The sequence below is a fragment of the Cynocephalus volans genome, chromosome 6 (assembly GCF_027409185.1).
Source record: "Cynocephalus volans isolate mCynVol1 chromosome 6, mCynVol1.pri, whole genome shotgun sequence".
NCBI classification, from domain to species: domain Eukaryota; kingdom Metazoa; phylum Chordata; class Mammalia; order Dermoptera; family Cynocephalidae; genus Cynocephalus; species Cynocephalus volans.
This window is the reverse complement of record NC_084465.1, coordinates 136496486-136512042: the sequence shown is the minus strand read 5'-3', so window position 1 is coordinate 136512042 and position 15557 is coordinate 136496486. Positions and strand designations below refer to the sequence as shown.

The 15557-nt window shown below is 38.5% G+C and overlaps 1 protein-coding gene across 1 annotated transcript in view; it reads left to right on the top strand.

Annotated features, from left to right (window-relative positions):
* The window catches only part of CUBN (cubilin), a 253314-nt gene extending 241218 nt beyond the window's left edge, over window positions 1–12096 (top strand). Inside the window, exons 62-67 of the mRNA XM_063099467.1 lie at window positions 321–526; window positions 2688–2835; window positions 4027–4208; window positions 6467–6632; window positions 8579–8814; window positions 11648–12096. Coding sequence (XP_062955537.1) covers window positions 321–526; window positions 2688–2835; window positions 4027–4208; window positions 6467–6632; window positions 8579–8814; window positions 11648–11755 — 1046 coding nt within the window. The 3' untranslated portion in view covers window positions 11756–12096. The remainder of the gene's footprint in view (window positions 1–320; window positions 527–2687; window positions 2836–4026; window positions 4209–6466; window positions 6633–8578; window positions 8815–11647) is intronic.
* Window positions 12097–15557: the final 3461 nt, after the last annotated feature.

Genomic DNA, 15557 nt, shown 5'->3' with positions numbered 1-15557 from the left:
TTTTATATATTATGAAATACGTGCCTATTTATGTACTAAAAAGAATGCAATGTTTATTATATCAAAACTCAATTGATTACTAAACTTAATGTCAACTACTATCTAAGATCAATGTCCATTACCAAACTGCATGTTAATTACTCTGTATTTAATCCATGATACAATCCTTAGTCAAGGATATATACCCCAGATCTTTAATAGAATGACGTAACTATAGCTCCTATAGGCTGGGAGGGTAGGGAAGGCAGAATTTTAAAGATTGTGTGCGTGAGGAGAGATGAGTAAATGTCTTGCATGTTGTTTCTTTCTTCCCTCCTCAGTGCCTTGTGGTGGAACTTATAATGCAACTTGGACCCCACAAAATATTTCCTCACCTAATTTGTCAAACTCAGATGTCCCATTTTTCATCTGTACTTGGGTCATTGAAGCGCCTCCACATCAGCAGGTCGAGATAACGGTGTGGGCATTCCAGCTGCACTCGCAAAACTGCGCACAGAATTACCTAGAGTTTCAGGACTCACAGGAGGTAACAATTATAGGATGAGTGACATTTGCATCTAGTGACCTTTTCACCAGTATTTGCAAAACCCTTGAAGTAATGAAGGCATGACTAAATCAATTCTCAGTTACTTCCAGCTTAATGTGTTTTTCAGCTGTATACAAAACTGTCCATTGAGGAGTATTGAGAAACTTAAGCTTGGTCCTGTAAGTCAGGTGCTCTCGAACTTCATGTGCCTAAGAATCATCTGGGTGTCTTGTTTAAAGTGCATCCTCCTGGGCCCACACTCAGAGACCAGTTTTCCACATAGCACCCGTTAATCTGAATTTTTGATGAGCATCTCTGGTGTTCTGGCACCAACACGGGAGCTCCATGGACCATGCTTGGCAAAACTCTTCTGTAGTTAGTGGGAACTATGCATAGGTTGAAGAAGTCAATACAAACGTAGGAAAATCAGTTATGAGGTCCTTTGGCAGCAGTCCAGCAGGACTATATTCATGGAAATGTAAGAGAAAACCAAGAAAAAGCTTTTTTGGTAAAAGAAAAAAAAATTCTGAGTTTGAATTTCCCATGAGATAAGATGTTGAAGACATAGTTGGACACAAAAGTGTGATGTTGACAGAAGGTCCAAAGATTTGGGCATCATTATCCTATGGATAGGTAGTTGGAGTAATGAGAGTAATGAGATTATCCAAGGAATATATGTAGGGTGAGGGGTCACGAATTGAGGATGAATTCCTGGGAGAATGCCTGGGAATGCCTGGATTGTCTCTCTGCAGTTTGAGGAGCAACTAACCTGTCCCAGTTCATCCCAAGAATGTCATGTTCAACCCCCCACATTCTGGCAATAATAGTCCTGTCTATCACCTTCTGAGTTTTCAAGGTCTTCCTCATTATCAATCTGGGGTCACCTGGTTCTCACATGGTCTTGCTGGGGAGAAAAAAAATCGAGTCAGTCTGACTTCAATGGGGACACACTGACTGCTGAGTAGACACTGGACTTGCTGAGTTTTGTGCAAATATAGACACTGAGATAAGTCCTAGGCTCCCATGGTTGTTAGGATGCTTGGTTATCATCATTCCATTGGTAGTGGTTTTCAGGACAAAACACCTATTCCCCAGTGGTACGCTCAATGCAGGGACTTAGAGCCAAGTGGAACAAGACCCGGTGGGTAAAATTCAGTTTCCCATTGCTTCATGAAGTGAGACCATGAGGGTCAGGGCAGACCACTTAGCTGGGCACAAAAATACTACTTACAGGGCACAGGGCAGTTCTGGAACATAACAGCAGCTGGACTGGCCTCAGATGTGATCCGGTATTTCTCATGACTGAACAATGTCCTTCGACTGAATGAATAAAGGAGGGCACAAAGGGTTTCAGCCTGGGTTGGTAGGGAAGAAAGATAAAAAATGACTGATAGTCTGAAGAAACTGGAACTTTCAAGATATCCAAGAGTAGAAAGAGAAGCCCTATGAGGAAGATCATCAAACAGGATTATGTGGTGGAGCCACTGTAGAGGGTAAAAAGGCGGAAACCTCCAAGAGTTCAGAAAGGAAGTAGGGTGCAGAAAATGACTGCGAGCTAAGACACCACAAGTCTTTAATAAGTGAAAGGAGGTAAGCAGGAGGAAAGTGAGACAGACAGATGAGAAGGGCAGAGAGTATCTCTGGCCAGATGTAGAGGTCCTCCCAGGAGGACTAATTTTGAGGTGAGAACAGATGCTGCAGTGAGGGATGTGTGGAAATCCTACCCTCTGCCCCCCACCACTCCTACTCAAGAAATTGTGGAGCATGGGGAAAGAATGGCCTCTACCAGGAGGCTGCTGGAGACCCAGGTGTTGCTAAGCCACACACTGGAAAGGCTAGAGTACACCTGGTTGTGCCCAGAGCAAGGGCACAGGCCTCAGCTACAAAGTGGCATGAGAGGAGAGGGGTCTTGTTTTCAGCAGGGAAGTGTCCAGTGCACAGTTTCAGCAGAAGCTTTGCCTCCCTGCCTCTGGCCCTTCTGGGAAGGTGGGACATTTGTCACTTCCAAGGCCAAGGTAAGCTAGTTGCAGAGTGCTTCAAACACTAGAGCTGGTTCCTGTGACTGAATATGCAAGCTGTACTTGTATATACAGTTTAATTTCTGTTGGGCCCAACTCTTTTGAAACTAAATCTGACACGAGTGGCTTCCATGTCATTTCAGAGTAATGGAAACCGAAGAATGCAGTTCTGTAGGGGAAATGCTTCAGCAGTGCCAGCGTTTTATTCTTCTACCAGAACTGCAATTATCATTTTCAAATCTGAAGTTTTAAACAGAAACTCTAGAATGGGCTTTACCTTTAAGATTGCAGGTAAGTCCTGGAAGTTTATCTATTATTCAAGAAAAACTGCCATGGTTACAATTATTGCTAGAATTGACTCCAGTGAGGGCTGGTTAACATAAACCATACCCATATAAGGTGAGACTCTTCACTAGAACCCAGGCCCAGTTTAGCAAATTACAAAACATGGTTTCTGAAGAGGTAAATATAATATTAACTAAAATGCTTAGAATGCTGGAATGTTCTTCAAAGTCCATGTTAATTTAAAATATTAATTTAAAAATGTACCAGTTATTTTATTAATTATCCACTTGACCACATATAGAAGTCACTATATATATTTTTACAAAAGTTTATTGAGACATAATTCCCATATCATACATTTTACCCATTTAATATTTACAATTCAATGGTTTTTAGTATATTCACAAATTTAGGAATTACTATGTCTTAGAAAATTATTTTGTAAAAACCAAGAAGCCCTGAAGGAGTTACTTGATTATCATAACTGAGAAGTTTATTTCCAGAGAACACTTTATTTAATGTTTGTTTTGAACTTCATTGCAACTAAAGCTGCCTTTGAGGGCCAGCCCCGTGGCGCACTTGGGAGAGTGCAGCACTTGGGAGCGCAGTGGCACTCCCACCGCGGGTTCGGATCCTATATAGGAATGGCCGGTGCACTCACTGGCTGAGTGCAGTGCAGACGACACCAAGCCAAGGGTTGCGACCCCCTTACCGGTCACAAAAAGACCAAAAAAAAAAAAAAAAAAAAAAAAGCTGCGTTTGATTAAAACAAACAATAAAAATGACATGGTAAAGAAAAACAATTTGCCAGGTCTGTCAGAAGAAATAATTCACTAAAGGATTTAAAAGGACACCCTCCTGCAAAACTATGTCTTGGAGATAGAGCTTGTATGTCTTGAGTCTAAATGTCAGCCACCTTCATCTAAACATGATCAGAAAAGTTCCTAGGATGCCAGAGTATTCATCTTCAAAGGAGAGTGCTCAGATTTCATACCTTCCGTGGGGTTTTTCATGTTAACAAGCCACTGTTCACCTCTCAGGATCTCAATTATCTCAAAGGTTAATGAAGAGCTGGATTAGCTTTTTCTAAAGTTTGTTCAAATGTAATGATTCTTTTCAGTTATTCCTATCAAGTTGAAAAAGCACTGAATATTTGGATGCATACATTAATTATGAATATTTATTTTTTTCTCTAAGGTTGCAACAGAGAATATAACAAAGGATTTGGCAATCTAAAGAGTCCTGGATGGCCAGAAAATTATAGCAATAACATGAATTGCACTATTGTTCTCACGGCCCCAGAGAACCACTCCATTTCCCTTTTTTTCCATTCATTTGCCATCGAGGACTCAAGTGAATGCAGAAACGATTTCTTGGAGGTAACATGCATTTGAACATCATTTAAGTGAATTATTTAAAAGATGATGGATCATTTAAGATCTCCTACCTTTTTCTCTAGCGCCGCTAATCCTGTATGGCCCTTATTCATTCCAATAATGTAGTCATTATCCTTTCATTCTCTAAACATCTAGAGAGCACCAGTCCAGGCACTGGAAATGCAATAGGAGACACGACAGGAGGCTCACAGTCTAATGGAAAAATAGACAGGGGACAGTCAATTACAACACAGTGTGGAAAGGACTGAGTCCAGCACAGTTAGGGGCACATGCTTTTTTCATGGGGAACACTTGCCATGGCAGGAAACTGGGAGATGTACATAGCAGGAGGAATGAAGAGAGAGATACAGTATTATCTGTGCCAGGCAGCGTATTAGGAAATCCAAATTGCTTATATGAAGTGTAGAGTGGAAATTAGGGGAGAAATGGGATATGCAGACAAGATAGAATAGTTCCACTAGGTCAGAGTCACAGGGCAACTCCCTTTAATTCACTTCAAGCTGGAGTCCAGATGACAGTCAGCATTTGTCATGGGCCTGCTGGATGCTGGGAAGTAAAAACTCGCTTTCCAGCTTTGGAGGGTGAGAACTAATCTTCCTAGCTCCTTTATTCCACAGAATGGATCTGAAACTTCCTGTCCAGTAAGCAAAGAAAGGAAACTACAACTTAGGCCTGTAAAATGTTACTGAGTCTGGTTTTCAGTGGGAAAATTGTGGGCATAGTTTCTTGGCAGCTGTACCAGGAAGCCTCAGCATTCCATGCATCTTAACAGTGGTGGGAACGGAAGTGCACTGAGGATTCTGATGGCGTTACTACCAAGTGAAGGCCAAGCTTTAGGCCACATTTGGAATTTGCAGCCGTCCTCAGTGCCTTCACCTCCCCTTTTCAGCATCCTCTAAGGTCCCAGAGGTATCTACTGCTCTCAGTTGTCCAATTCCTCCTATGAAGAGAACAGTGAATAGGACAAGTTATTAGCAACTTCAGTGTGAATATCCCATTCATCTTCTCAGAGCAACAGCATTTTAAAAGAGGACCCAGAGAGAAAGAGACCCAAAGTGAAGAGAATAGTGGCAGCAGGTAGGGCCTTCCAGCATTCTTAAACATGACAGCCCTTCCATCTGCAGGGAGGTAACTGGCTACTTTGTCCACTGCAAGGCTGCTTTGTTTAAACAATGAACAGAATAATCCAAAAAGCACCAGAAATGCATATTACTCTCTCGCATTGGCTAACACGTAGACGTAAAAGGAATCTTTCCAAATCAACACAGCCCAGCAAGACTAGCCACTGTACCTCTGGAGAAACTTCTATGACTTAAGACAACAAGCAATCATCAACCAAATTTTAAACTATAGGATTATAAAGGGGATAGAGGAACTTGCAGGATTTTGAACTCAGATCAATAAAATCAGCCTTTATTCATGTGGAGCTGGTTCCAAGCATACATTGCCTGTGTAACATTTCCTTAAGAAGCTTCAGGTATCCTTGTTGGAGTAGGGCTGGTTGTGAAAGCACAGTAGGAACCAGGCTTGAGGACAGAAAGTGGTTGAATTCACAGTGTGTTTATCTCCCTCCCCCCCAATACTGACTCATTTCCTGTTTTTATATGTCTCCTCTGTGCTGTGAGTTGAAAAGAAAAAGTGATATAGCCTCAGAAAGTGTTTTTAAAATTTCTTTAACAATGGTCAGAAATTTTCTAGATTTCTTGAGTTGTGTCCTTTTCTCATGCACAAATTCCTTTTGTTCTGAACTTCATTATCCTTTGTATATTGCGTTCTTTTCATAGTCCCTTTACAGCCAAATACTTCTCAATGGGAAATGCACATGCGTACACACGGACACACACACAGAGGACAATGAACGAAGTATAACAGTTGACTGGAAACAGAGCAGGCACTCCCCCCGCCCCCGCCTTTTTAAAATTCACTTTAGCTACATTCTTTGAAATATCTTCCCCAAAGCAAAAGATTATAGCACCAACTAGTGTATAAAAAATGTGCCCTGGTGTTTTAATTGCTGTCTGAATCCAAATGCGGATGGTTTTTGATCTACAAATTGAACATTCCTCCCCTTTGCCAATGAAGGTGACTTCTGTGTGTATTTTCATAAAATCCTTCATTCTTGGGTACATAAAAAGACAAAGCTTTTCCAAAATGGTCAAATTGTCTCACATCTTCATGTATTGCAATGATAGAGAAGAAAGTATACTATGAGTGTAATAATCAATGACTCATTTTTAAAGGTAAGAAACGGAAGTAATAGCAGTTCACTATTACTTGGCAAGTATTGTGGAACTCTGCTGCCAAATCCTGTCTTCTCCCAAAATAATAAACTATACCTACGATTTAAAAGTAATAGTGCAATTTCCAGTCGTGGATATGAAATCATCTGGACCTCATCACCCTCCGGTAAGACATTGCACTTTGCAAGGTGGCAACCTAAATAGCAAACAGAGAGAGGCTCTCTAAAATAGTAATAAGTTTAATCAGGAATAGAACGTTGCAATGAGAGTACACGTGCCATAGTGAACTATGTGTGTATTCAGGGAGGAAGAGGAAGACAAGGGGTAAGGGAGAAATGATGGAGGATTACATAATTGTGTTCAGATAATTTTCCTTGGCTACAAGGATCAATAACCAGGGTAATGTGAGTCCTAGGCTGGACCAGCAGTTGCTGGGCAGATGTCCTTGCAGAAGCATTTTTTATTAAGGTTGTGATCGGCTCTGTGCAAGGTTGCAGCTTTGCAGAATCCTTTGTGATAGTTCTTGTTATCAGGCTTAAATGCATGAGAACTTCCCCCTTCATGGCCTTGTCTTTCCCTGGCCCTACTTGTCAGGGTTTTATTTTGTTTTGTTTTTTAACACAAGCAACTCCATTTTGATACTGAAAACTTTCTCAAAGGGAAAGCAATGTAGGTAAGAAGAACATAAGGTGTCAAGAATAAAGACAAAGTGACCTTATCTTTTTAGCTGTTTGTGTACCTGATTATTTTCTGTTAGAAATTGAGATTTTTAACAATGAAAGGACAGATTTTTAAAAATTCTACATTTATTCATTGTTTCTCTCTATAAAAGAATATGTATTTATATATAAAGCATATAAGATATAAAAATTCCTTTATAAATTTAATTTTGTCAGACTTTTGGGATTTTGGTTTGATCATCAAGGTAGATCCCTGAGAATTTAAAGAAGAAAGTTTACTAAAGCGCCAAATTACTAGCACATTCTTGTGTGCACATGAGCAGTTGTGTTTCTTGTAGTCCCTACCATTTCTTGGCAGTCCTGGAGGTTGGTTGCTTTTTTAGGATAGTCAGTATCTTCTTGCATTTTTGGTTGGCTGTTTATCAAATAGCTGAAGGAAATTCAAATCATGCGAATCAATACATTTAACTCAAGAGAGGAGGAATACCTTTATGAAACATCCTGAAATATCTAAAAACCTTCAAAATAAAAATGATAAAAAAGGACTCATTTTAAGTGTACTAAGGGATAAAAAGGGCGTTCTGTCAAGATAATTGTGGGTAATAAAATCCTTGCATCTAAAGATGGCTTAAAATGATCTCCACTGCCGTGATTTTACATATGAGGAAATAAAACACTAAGAAGAATGAGTTCCCCAAAATGCACAGCTGGACTGTATTGGAGGTGGGACTAGACCTGTGGTCCGATGCCAGCACAGGTGCTTTTAAATGATGCCAGGCAGTTTCTCCTTGTCAGGTAGGATATCTGGATTCCCATGGAAATCTAGTCTAAATAATGATAGCTTTCATATACAAATTAACAAATTAAGCTAATTACCACCAATACCTAAGTATTTGACTTTAAGTACGTCAATGTTGGAACTGCCAGTTTTTAGACTGAATAGTAAAGTCACTACTGTACTAAAGTAACGACTGTCACAACCCATCATAGCATCCTCTCTTTTGCTTCAGCCCTGAAATTTACTTTTACTTCAACATTATTCTCGTCCACTCAGTGCATGTGGAGAGCTCTACACCATCAAAGGCACGCAGACAACAACTCTACTGTCTCCTGCAGTTACTTTATCAAGTTCTTTGTTTTTCCACTCCATTCTCAACCCACAATTTTCAAAGAACAGTCCTGGAGGAAGTTGTCCCTAGGTCGTGATATGAAGAAAAAGGAATGTATGTTGCGGGGAGGAGGTAGTGACAAGAGGGAGGGGTGTAGCCCAAGGAAGAAAGAACAGAAAAGGGGTTTCTGCCTTCACTACTCTTGCAGAGACTCTCAGCACTTTAAGCAAATGAAAACAGTCATTACTTTACACGTGCACTACGGCAGACTGGAGGGTTCATATTTTATTGAATCCAACTTCCTGCCATTTTTTTCCTCGCAGGCTGCGGAGGAACTCTTTATGGAGACAGCGGCTCGTTCACCAGCCCCGGCTATCCAGGCACCTACCCAAACAACACTCACTGCGAATGGGTCCTCACTGCTCCTGCTGGAAGGCCTGTCACTGTCAGCTTTTACTTTATCAGCATTGACGATCCCGGAGACTGTGTCCAGAACTATCTCATCCTCTATGATGGACCAAATGCTAATTCTCCATTCTCTGGACCATATTGTGGAGAAGTGAGTAAAAGGAACGTTTTTAGATTCCCACTTGTTATTTTTAAACAATGAAAATAACTCAGCATAGGCTTTTAAAGATAGACACATGCAAAGTACAAAGCACAAGCCTTTAACAAATTCGTTCTCTGATTTTCCTTTCTATTTTGGGAGCATGAGTGCCATCTGGTGGGCATTGTGTTAAATTACTATTTATAGTTCCCAAACTCCACTGTATCAGAATTACCCATGGATATACTTAGCATTACAGACTTCCAGTTCCCACCCGAACTTAGTGAATCAGAATTTCTCAAAGACAAGCCAGCGCATATTTTTTATTGGTTGTGAATATTCATGAGATACAGAGCTGATTGTCACCCCTCGTGCCCAAGGTGTGAAGGCCAGATTCATACTGGCAGCATATGGCATATCATTTTTTAAAAGCTCCCTATGTGATTTCAGTGAACTATCCAGGGTTGAATACCTGTGTTTATTTCTGCATAAATACGAGGGTTCTTCAAAAAGTTTGTAGAAAAATGGAATTGAAAGATAATGTGAATTTTCCCATGAACTTTCTGAAGACCCCTTGTAGAACTATAGAAAATTTGCACACCTGGCTCCATTTCTTGTAATTCTTGCTGGTAATTGTGGGAATTCTTTGGAGAAATGGTGGCTAATAGGTTGATTGTTTTTGTAAAGCTCTGATGTAATAGATCTTCCGTAAACATCAACTTAGAATCTGACACTGACTCAGGATTGCAAGTGTCTGCCCTTATTATCCTCTCATTTTTTGTGAAAGTAGCTACTTAAACAGTTGTCAAGTAAGGAAAATGCGGCAGCTGGTGAGAAGATATTTACATCTAATCTTTCTGCTCTTTTTTCACTTGAGATTTCTAATCAAACTGGATAGAAAATTACATTACTTGGAAATCTACAGTTTTAAAAATATAGTGTATTATTTATAAAATTAATAAATGTTATTTTCAGAAATATCAGAAAATAGACAATGTTTTCTAGAACCCTGATAATTCTCCTGTATGTTCTTCCAAACACCTTTCTTTGAATATATTTGCATATACACACATATTTTATATTGTTTATTTTTTTGTTTTTGTTTTTTTCACTTACCAATATATCCGTAACACCTTATTATACCAATAAAAACACTGATGAGTCATGTTTAATCATTGGATGGTATTCCATTCCATCATGCAACCTATTTTATTTAACAAAGCCCTTCTAGTTGGAAGGTTAGGTTTCTTCAGCTTTTCACTGTTACAGACAACACTCCAATGAACTTTTGGAGGCTGTATTTTTACCAACAGAATTATTATGTGGGGAGAGATTTTGATTACGGGACCAGTACACACTATATCATTCTTATGCACAGGAGGCCCAAAGAGACCCCAGTAAAGGTGCCACACATCAGATTTAGAAGCTGACTAGATCGTAGATATTTAATTGATAACATTTCAAAAGGTAGGAAAAAAGATCATTTCAACAATGCCATTACTTTATATTTGTATGGCATTTTCTGTGTGTTTTCAAATGCACAACCTCATTTTCTCCCCACTGTGACAATCCTGTGAGGTGGAAGCACAAGTGTATCCTGGAATTTTCAGAGAAAAGGAAACTGAGGCACTGAGAGCAGAATTGACTGCCATTTAAGCCAATGTCACATTAAATTGAAGTATAGAACTAGATACGTCTTTTTTTTAGACTTTTGGTGTTCACAGTATTTTCCCAGTTTCATATTTTCTTTTATAAATGTGGATAAAGTTCCATGTGTCATGTTTTCTTCCTTAAAGGTACCACCGATTTCTTTAATATTTCATAAAGGTTAAACGGAAATACAAAACATAAGTGTAAACAAAATATATAAAACATAAATATAAAGCATAAAGTCAGTTCATATACAGAGTGGTAGTGGAGGTAGCTCCTTATTTTACTAATATAGTCACAAACCATATGATGATTTAGAACTATTTTATGCTATGGTGAAATAAATGTCACTGTTGACAGGAAAGTCCTGTGTCACTCACAGCTGCAGAATCTGAACATCTAAAAAATGAAAGAAGAACAGGCAAAACCAGAACAATCAAAGGAGAGCTTAAAACTCTGTTAGCCGTCCATACTAATTGTCAACATAGAATAAGAAGTCAAAATCTGGGAGCAGATTTCTAAATATCCCTAGTGTGCTAAAAACAATACCTGCAACATGGCAGTATCCTGATAAATATTTGTTAAATGAATGATGAGGAAATGAGAGAAAACTGAGACCCGTCTATCCCTTTCCCTCCACGTGCACATATACACTGTCCCACAGAAGGACGCAAAAATAAATCCCAAGAGGAAACTAGAAGTGTTGAGGATAAAAGTAGTATATTTTACTCAGGTGATCCTTTTAGTTACAAATGCAAGTATGTGTCTCCATCAGAAAAATTGAATTTTTAGCAAGAACTTAAATCAGAAGTTCAAGTTTTTTAAATAACAGTTTTATTGGGATATAATTTACATACTACAGTTCACCTAAAGGGAACAACTCAGTGGTTTTAAGTAGATTCTCAGAGTTGTGTAGCCATCATTACCGCAATTAATTTTAGCATATATTTATTACCCCAAGCCCTGTACCCATTACTGTCACTCCCCTTTTGCCCTCTACTCACCCCCCCCAGCAATTTTTTTTATAAAGTATCTACATTAATTCTTGGCGTGGTTACTTCTAGAAATTTTTCAGGTTCACTGTAACTCCGTGAAGCTTCTTTATGTATTATTTTTTTACTAGCTTAACCTTTCCCCCAAAATGTTTATATTTGTGAAAAATATAATTTGCTACTTCTTTTTCCTTCACTTTTAGGACACTGATATAGCTCCCTTTGTGGCCTCCTCAAATCGGGTCTTCATAAAATTTCATGCTGAGCACGCAGCTCGTCCGTCCGCATTCCAGTTAACTTGGGACAGCTAAATGGGCAAGGCCGCGTGTCCATTTGTCCCTAGGCTCTACTGCAGGGCCATCAGACATCACGCTGGACAGAATGTCACCATCCTATACATGACTCCTGCCTGTGCTACTGAGAATAAGTCAGACATTTAAGGTTTTCACCAAAGTATTTGTGGAATTGATATTTGTACATTTGTGTTTTTTTGAGTATAGGATAGAGCTTCTTTAGTCTTGCCTGTGCGCATTTTTACTTCTTATATTTGAACTGAAAATTTTAAAATTTCCTTGAGGAGTTGAAAATGATTATGGCATATGTGATGTAAATTTTAAGAAGTTAATGATAAAATGGAAGTATGATTTGCAGTGTGAGGGTCAAATTAGGGGTAATAAATATTATTGAATTGTACACAATTATGTTGCATTACTTCTTAGCCCATTAAAAGTCTGTCTTTCACTGTGGGGTATATATAAATTTTCAAGTTGAATTTTCACATTTTGGCAAAGTATATAAATACACACAGACACACACACACACACACACATACATCACACACACACACACACATACATCACACACACACACACACATACATCACACACACACACACACGAATCTTCCAGAGCACAAACTTTGGATCCAAGCTCCCTGTGTTTGAATTTTAACTCTACTAATTAAGTGCTTACTTAATCTCTCTGTGTCCATTTGTGAAATGGGATTATTTTACCTGTCTCTTAGGGTTGTATAATTAAATGAGTTTCTTCTGCAAGTGAAGCATTCAGAACAATACCTGGTGTATATTAAGTAATCAATAAACGTTAGCTTCTGTGTCTATTAGGACTTGTATGACTCACCTCCCTACTATACAAAGGTACCCACATTTCCCATACACACTCCTCCAAGGCCACACGCAAATGTAACCTGTGTTCACCCTTTGTCATGTTCCTAAATCAATCTGAGCTTCACCAGTGGTCTTGCCTTGACTATAGACAGGTTTGCTGTGACCTCTGAATTCTCTCAATTTCCCTTCCGTTTGCTTCAAATTCCTGTTTTTCCTGGCCATGTTGAGCCTTTTCCCCATTTGCTCCCAGGACTTTGTGCCATCCCAGTTATTTACTCTCTCTGAGCATTCTTCACTCTCTGTTAGCAGCTACTCCAAATTCCTAGAACATTCCCTTTTTCTTTTCTCATGCTGAGCCTTTTCTCATGTACTTCTATACTCTAAAAATGATTTGCCTTTTCCTTCAAATACCTTATCCTTTGTTCACAGCTTAGCTCAAAGCTATTACCTGCATGTAGCTTTCCAAATCCAATTAGTAGGAATTTCTCCATTTTTTGGTGTTTTCATAGCAAATTTTGTAATCAAATAAAATATTTGTTACATTTTTCCTTTATCATATGTATTAGTTTGTTTCTGTTGCCTATAACAGAATACCTGAAACTGAGTAATTTATAAGAAAATGAAATTTATTTCTTACAGTTTTAGAGGCTGGGAAGTCCAGGGAACACATCTGGTGGGAGCCTTTTCCTAGTGGTGACTCTAAAGCAATGCAGGGTATCACATTGAGAAATGGCTGAAGCAAGAGAGACAGCTGCACTTCTCAGTTGCTCTCCTTTTAAAGCCATCAGAACCACGCCCATGAATGGATCAATCCATTCACCAGGGCACAGTCTTCACAATCTAATCACCTCTTAAAGGCCACAGCTTTCAATCACCATAGTAAGATTTCCTGCCTTCTTAACACTATGCAGTGGGGATTAAGTTCCAATAAATGAAACTTTGGGGGACACATTTACCCATAACATCATATTTAGTTATGTACATTTAGTTTCCTCTGATTAAATTGGGTGACAGGGTTCTTGAGTGTTCCTCACATTGGTAAACATTGATGGATTCCCTCTCAATTGAAAAACTGTCAGTGTGCTCCTGCTCTGTCAACTCTACTTTTGCCAAATTCAGGCAGATCACAAGGGAAATGGGTTAACCGTGACTGGGAAGACTCTGAAACAGCCAAGGGACCATTAAGAAGCTAGGCGATGGTTTATGGCTACAGAGGGATGGGACTAAATTGTGCTTGCTGGGGCACCATGGTAACCAAAACTGTAGACAGACACCGAGAAGGAAGACCATGATGGGGGAGAGAAAAACATTAGCTATCAGCAGAGCCTGCAGAGGTCCTGAAGTCCTCAGAGACCACTTGTTCTTAAAATGTCACTAGATTGAATGACTAAGTATGCTTACCGCTGGTATTTAATGCTCTACATTTCTGAGATTGCTTTTACCCCCTAAAGCAACGCATTCCTTATATTAATTTTTTCAGAGAAAAACATAAACCTTAATCTCCATTATAATGCCATTGTTTTCATCCTCAAATTTTTCTCTCTTCTTTTTGCCAATGCATATATATTATTCACACATTGTAATATGACTGCACAAAAGGTTGTAGTCTACACATCCCATTCATTACATTAAAAGAATTTTGCATGTTTCTTGTACTCTCAATTATACTTTTAAATCATATAGTATATCAGTTTCTATACTATGTTTTATTTAGCAGCTCTCTCTTTTTATATATTTGCTTTGTTTCCAAATTACTACTGTAACAGATGAGCATTCAGTGAGTATTTTTGCCATAATTTAAAAAACTTTAAAGTTTATTTCGAAATAACATAGATTCATAGGAAGTTGAAAAGACAGTGCAGAGAGATCCCATGAACCCTTCACCAACTTTCCCCCAATTTTCCAGATTTTGTGAAGTATTTCCTACAAGCCACTTTCCAGGAAAGGTGGAAGTTCTTTTTTACCTTTTGGCCTATATTGCTAAAGTGTTGGTTAACAGGATCAGAAAATTGGGATTTCCACCACTTATCAAAATCCTGCTACTTTTGGAAAAGTCTTCAGGTGGAAGCCAGAAGTCATTTTAATTAGATAATTCATTTCAGGGAAAATCCCTGAGTGTTCCAGATTTGATAAACCCCCTAGAAATAAGTTAGAACTAGTATTTTAAATAATTTATATTGAGGAGAAATTCTGTCTGTTAATATATTTGGAAAAGCAAATTCTCAAAGAAATTATGCTTTAAGGGGGATCACGTTCCAGACCTGATACATAGTTCTGCATATTTCTACTTAGGTTAAACAAACTTAGATCATTCATTATAAAGAATTATATTCACTGTCAAGTATAAAGAATAAACAGCACCACAAAGTAAAGGATTGCATATGCCAGACTGTCCCTGAACAGCATAGGGGTAACATTTCAGAATATACCAAATCATAGCGTGTGTTAAAATTTCTTACATGAATATGACAAATCTATATATATGTATTTACTGTCAAGAGTACAGAGTTTCCATAATCACCACCACTGCCTATTCCTAGCTTAACAATACAGTATATGAAGTTATGAATAGTTAAACAATACAGGTTGTTATTTAACAAGAAGTAGAAAGTTTAACAGCACATCATTGTCTCATATGTTGCCAGACATGGAAGTGAGGTAGTTAGCCTCCTTTTCATAAGAAGACCCAATGCCTTTATAAAGTTTTTCACTGCCTCTAGCAAAGAAGAAACCATTACAAAGGAGATTTGCCCTCTGGCAAATATGAAAAGTTAAGTCTTATTAAGAACAAGAGACCAGTGAATGAAAGAAGCTGTGGAATATATTACTTCATCTTGCCCTAATATCCAAATACAAGAGAATTATTTCTGCAGAGTATAGAGCCACATAAATAAAATATTCTCATTTTAGAAGTTTCTGCTTCCTTTAACTATGCATTATGGCTAGACATATCAACGTAATGGATTAAAGAGCAATGAGTGTGATGA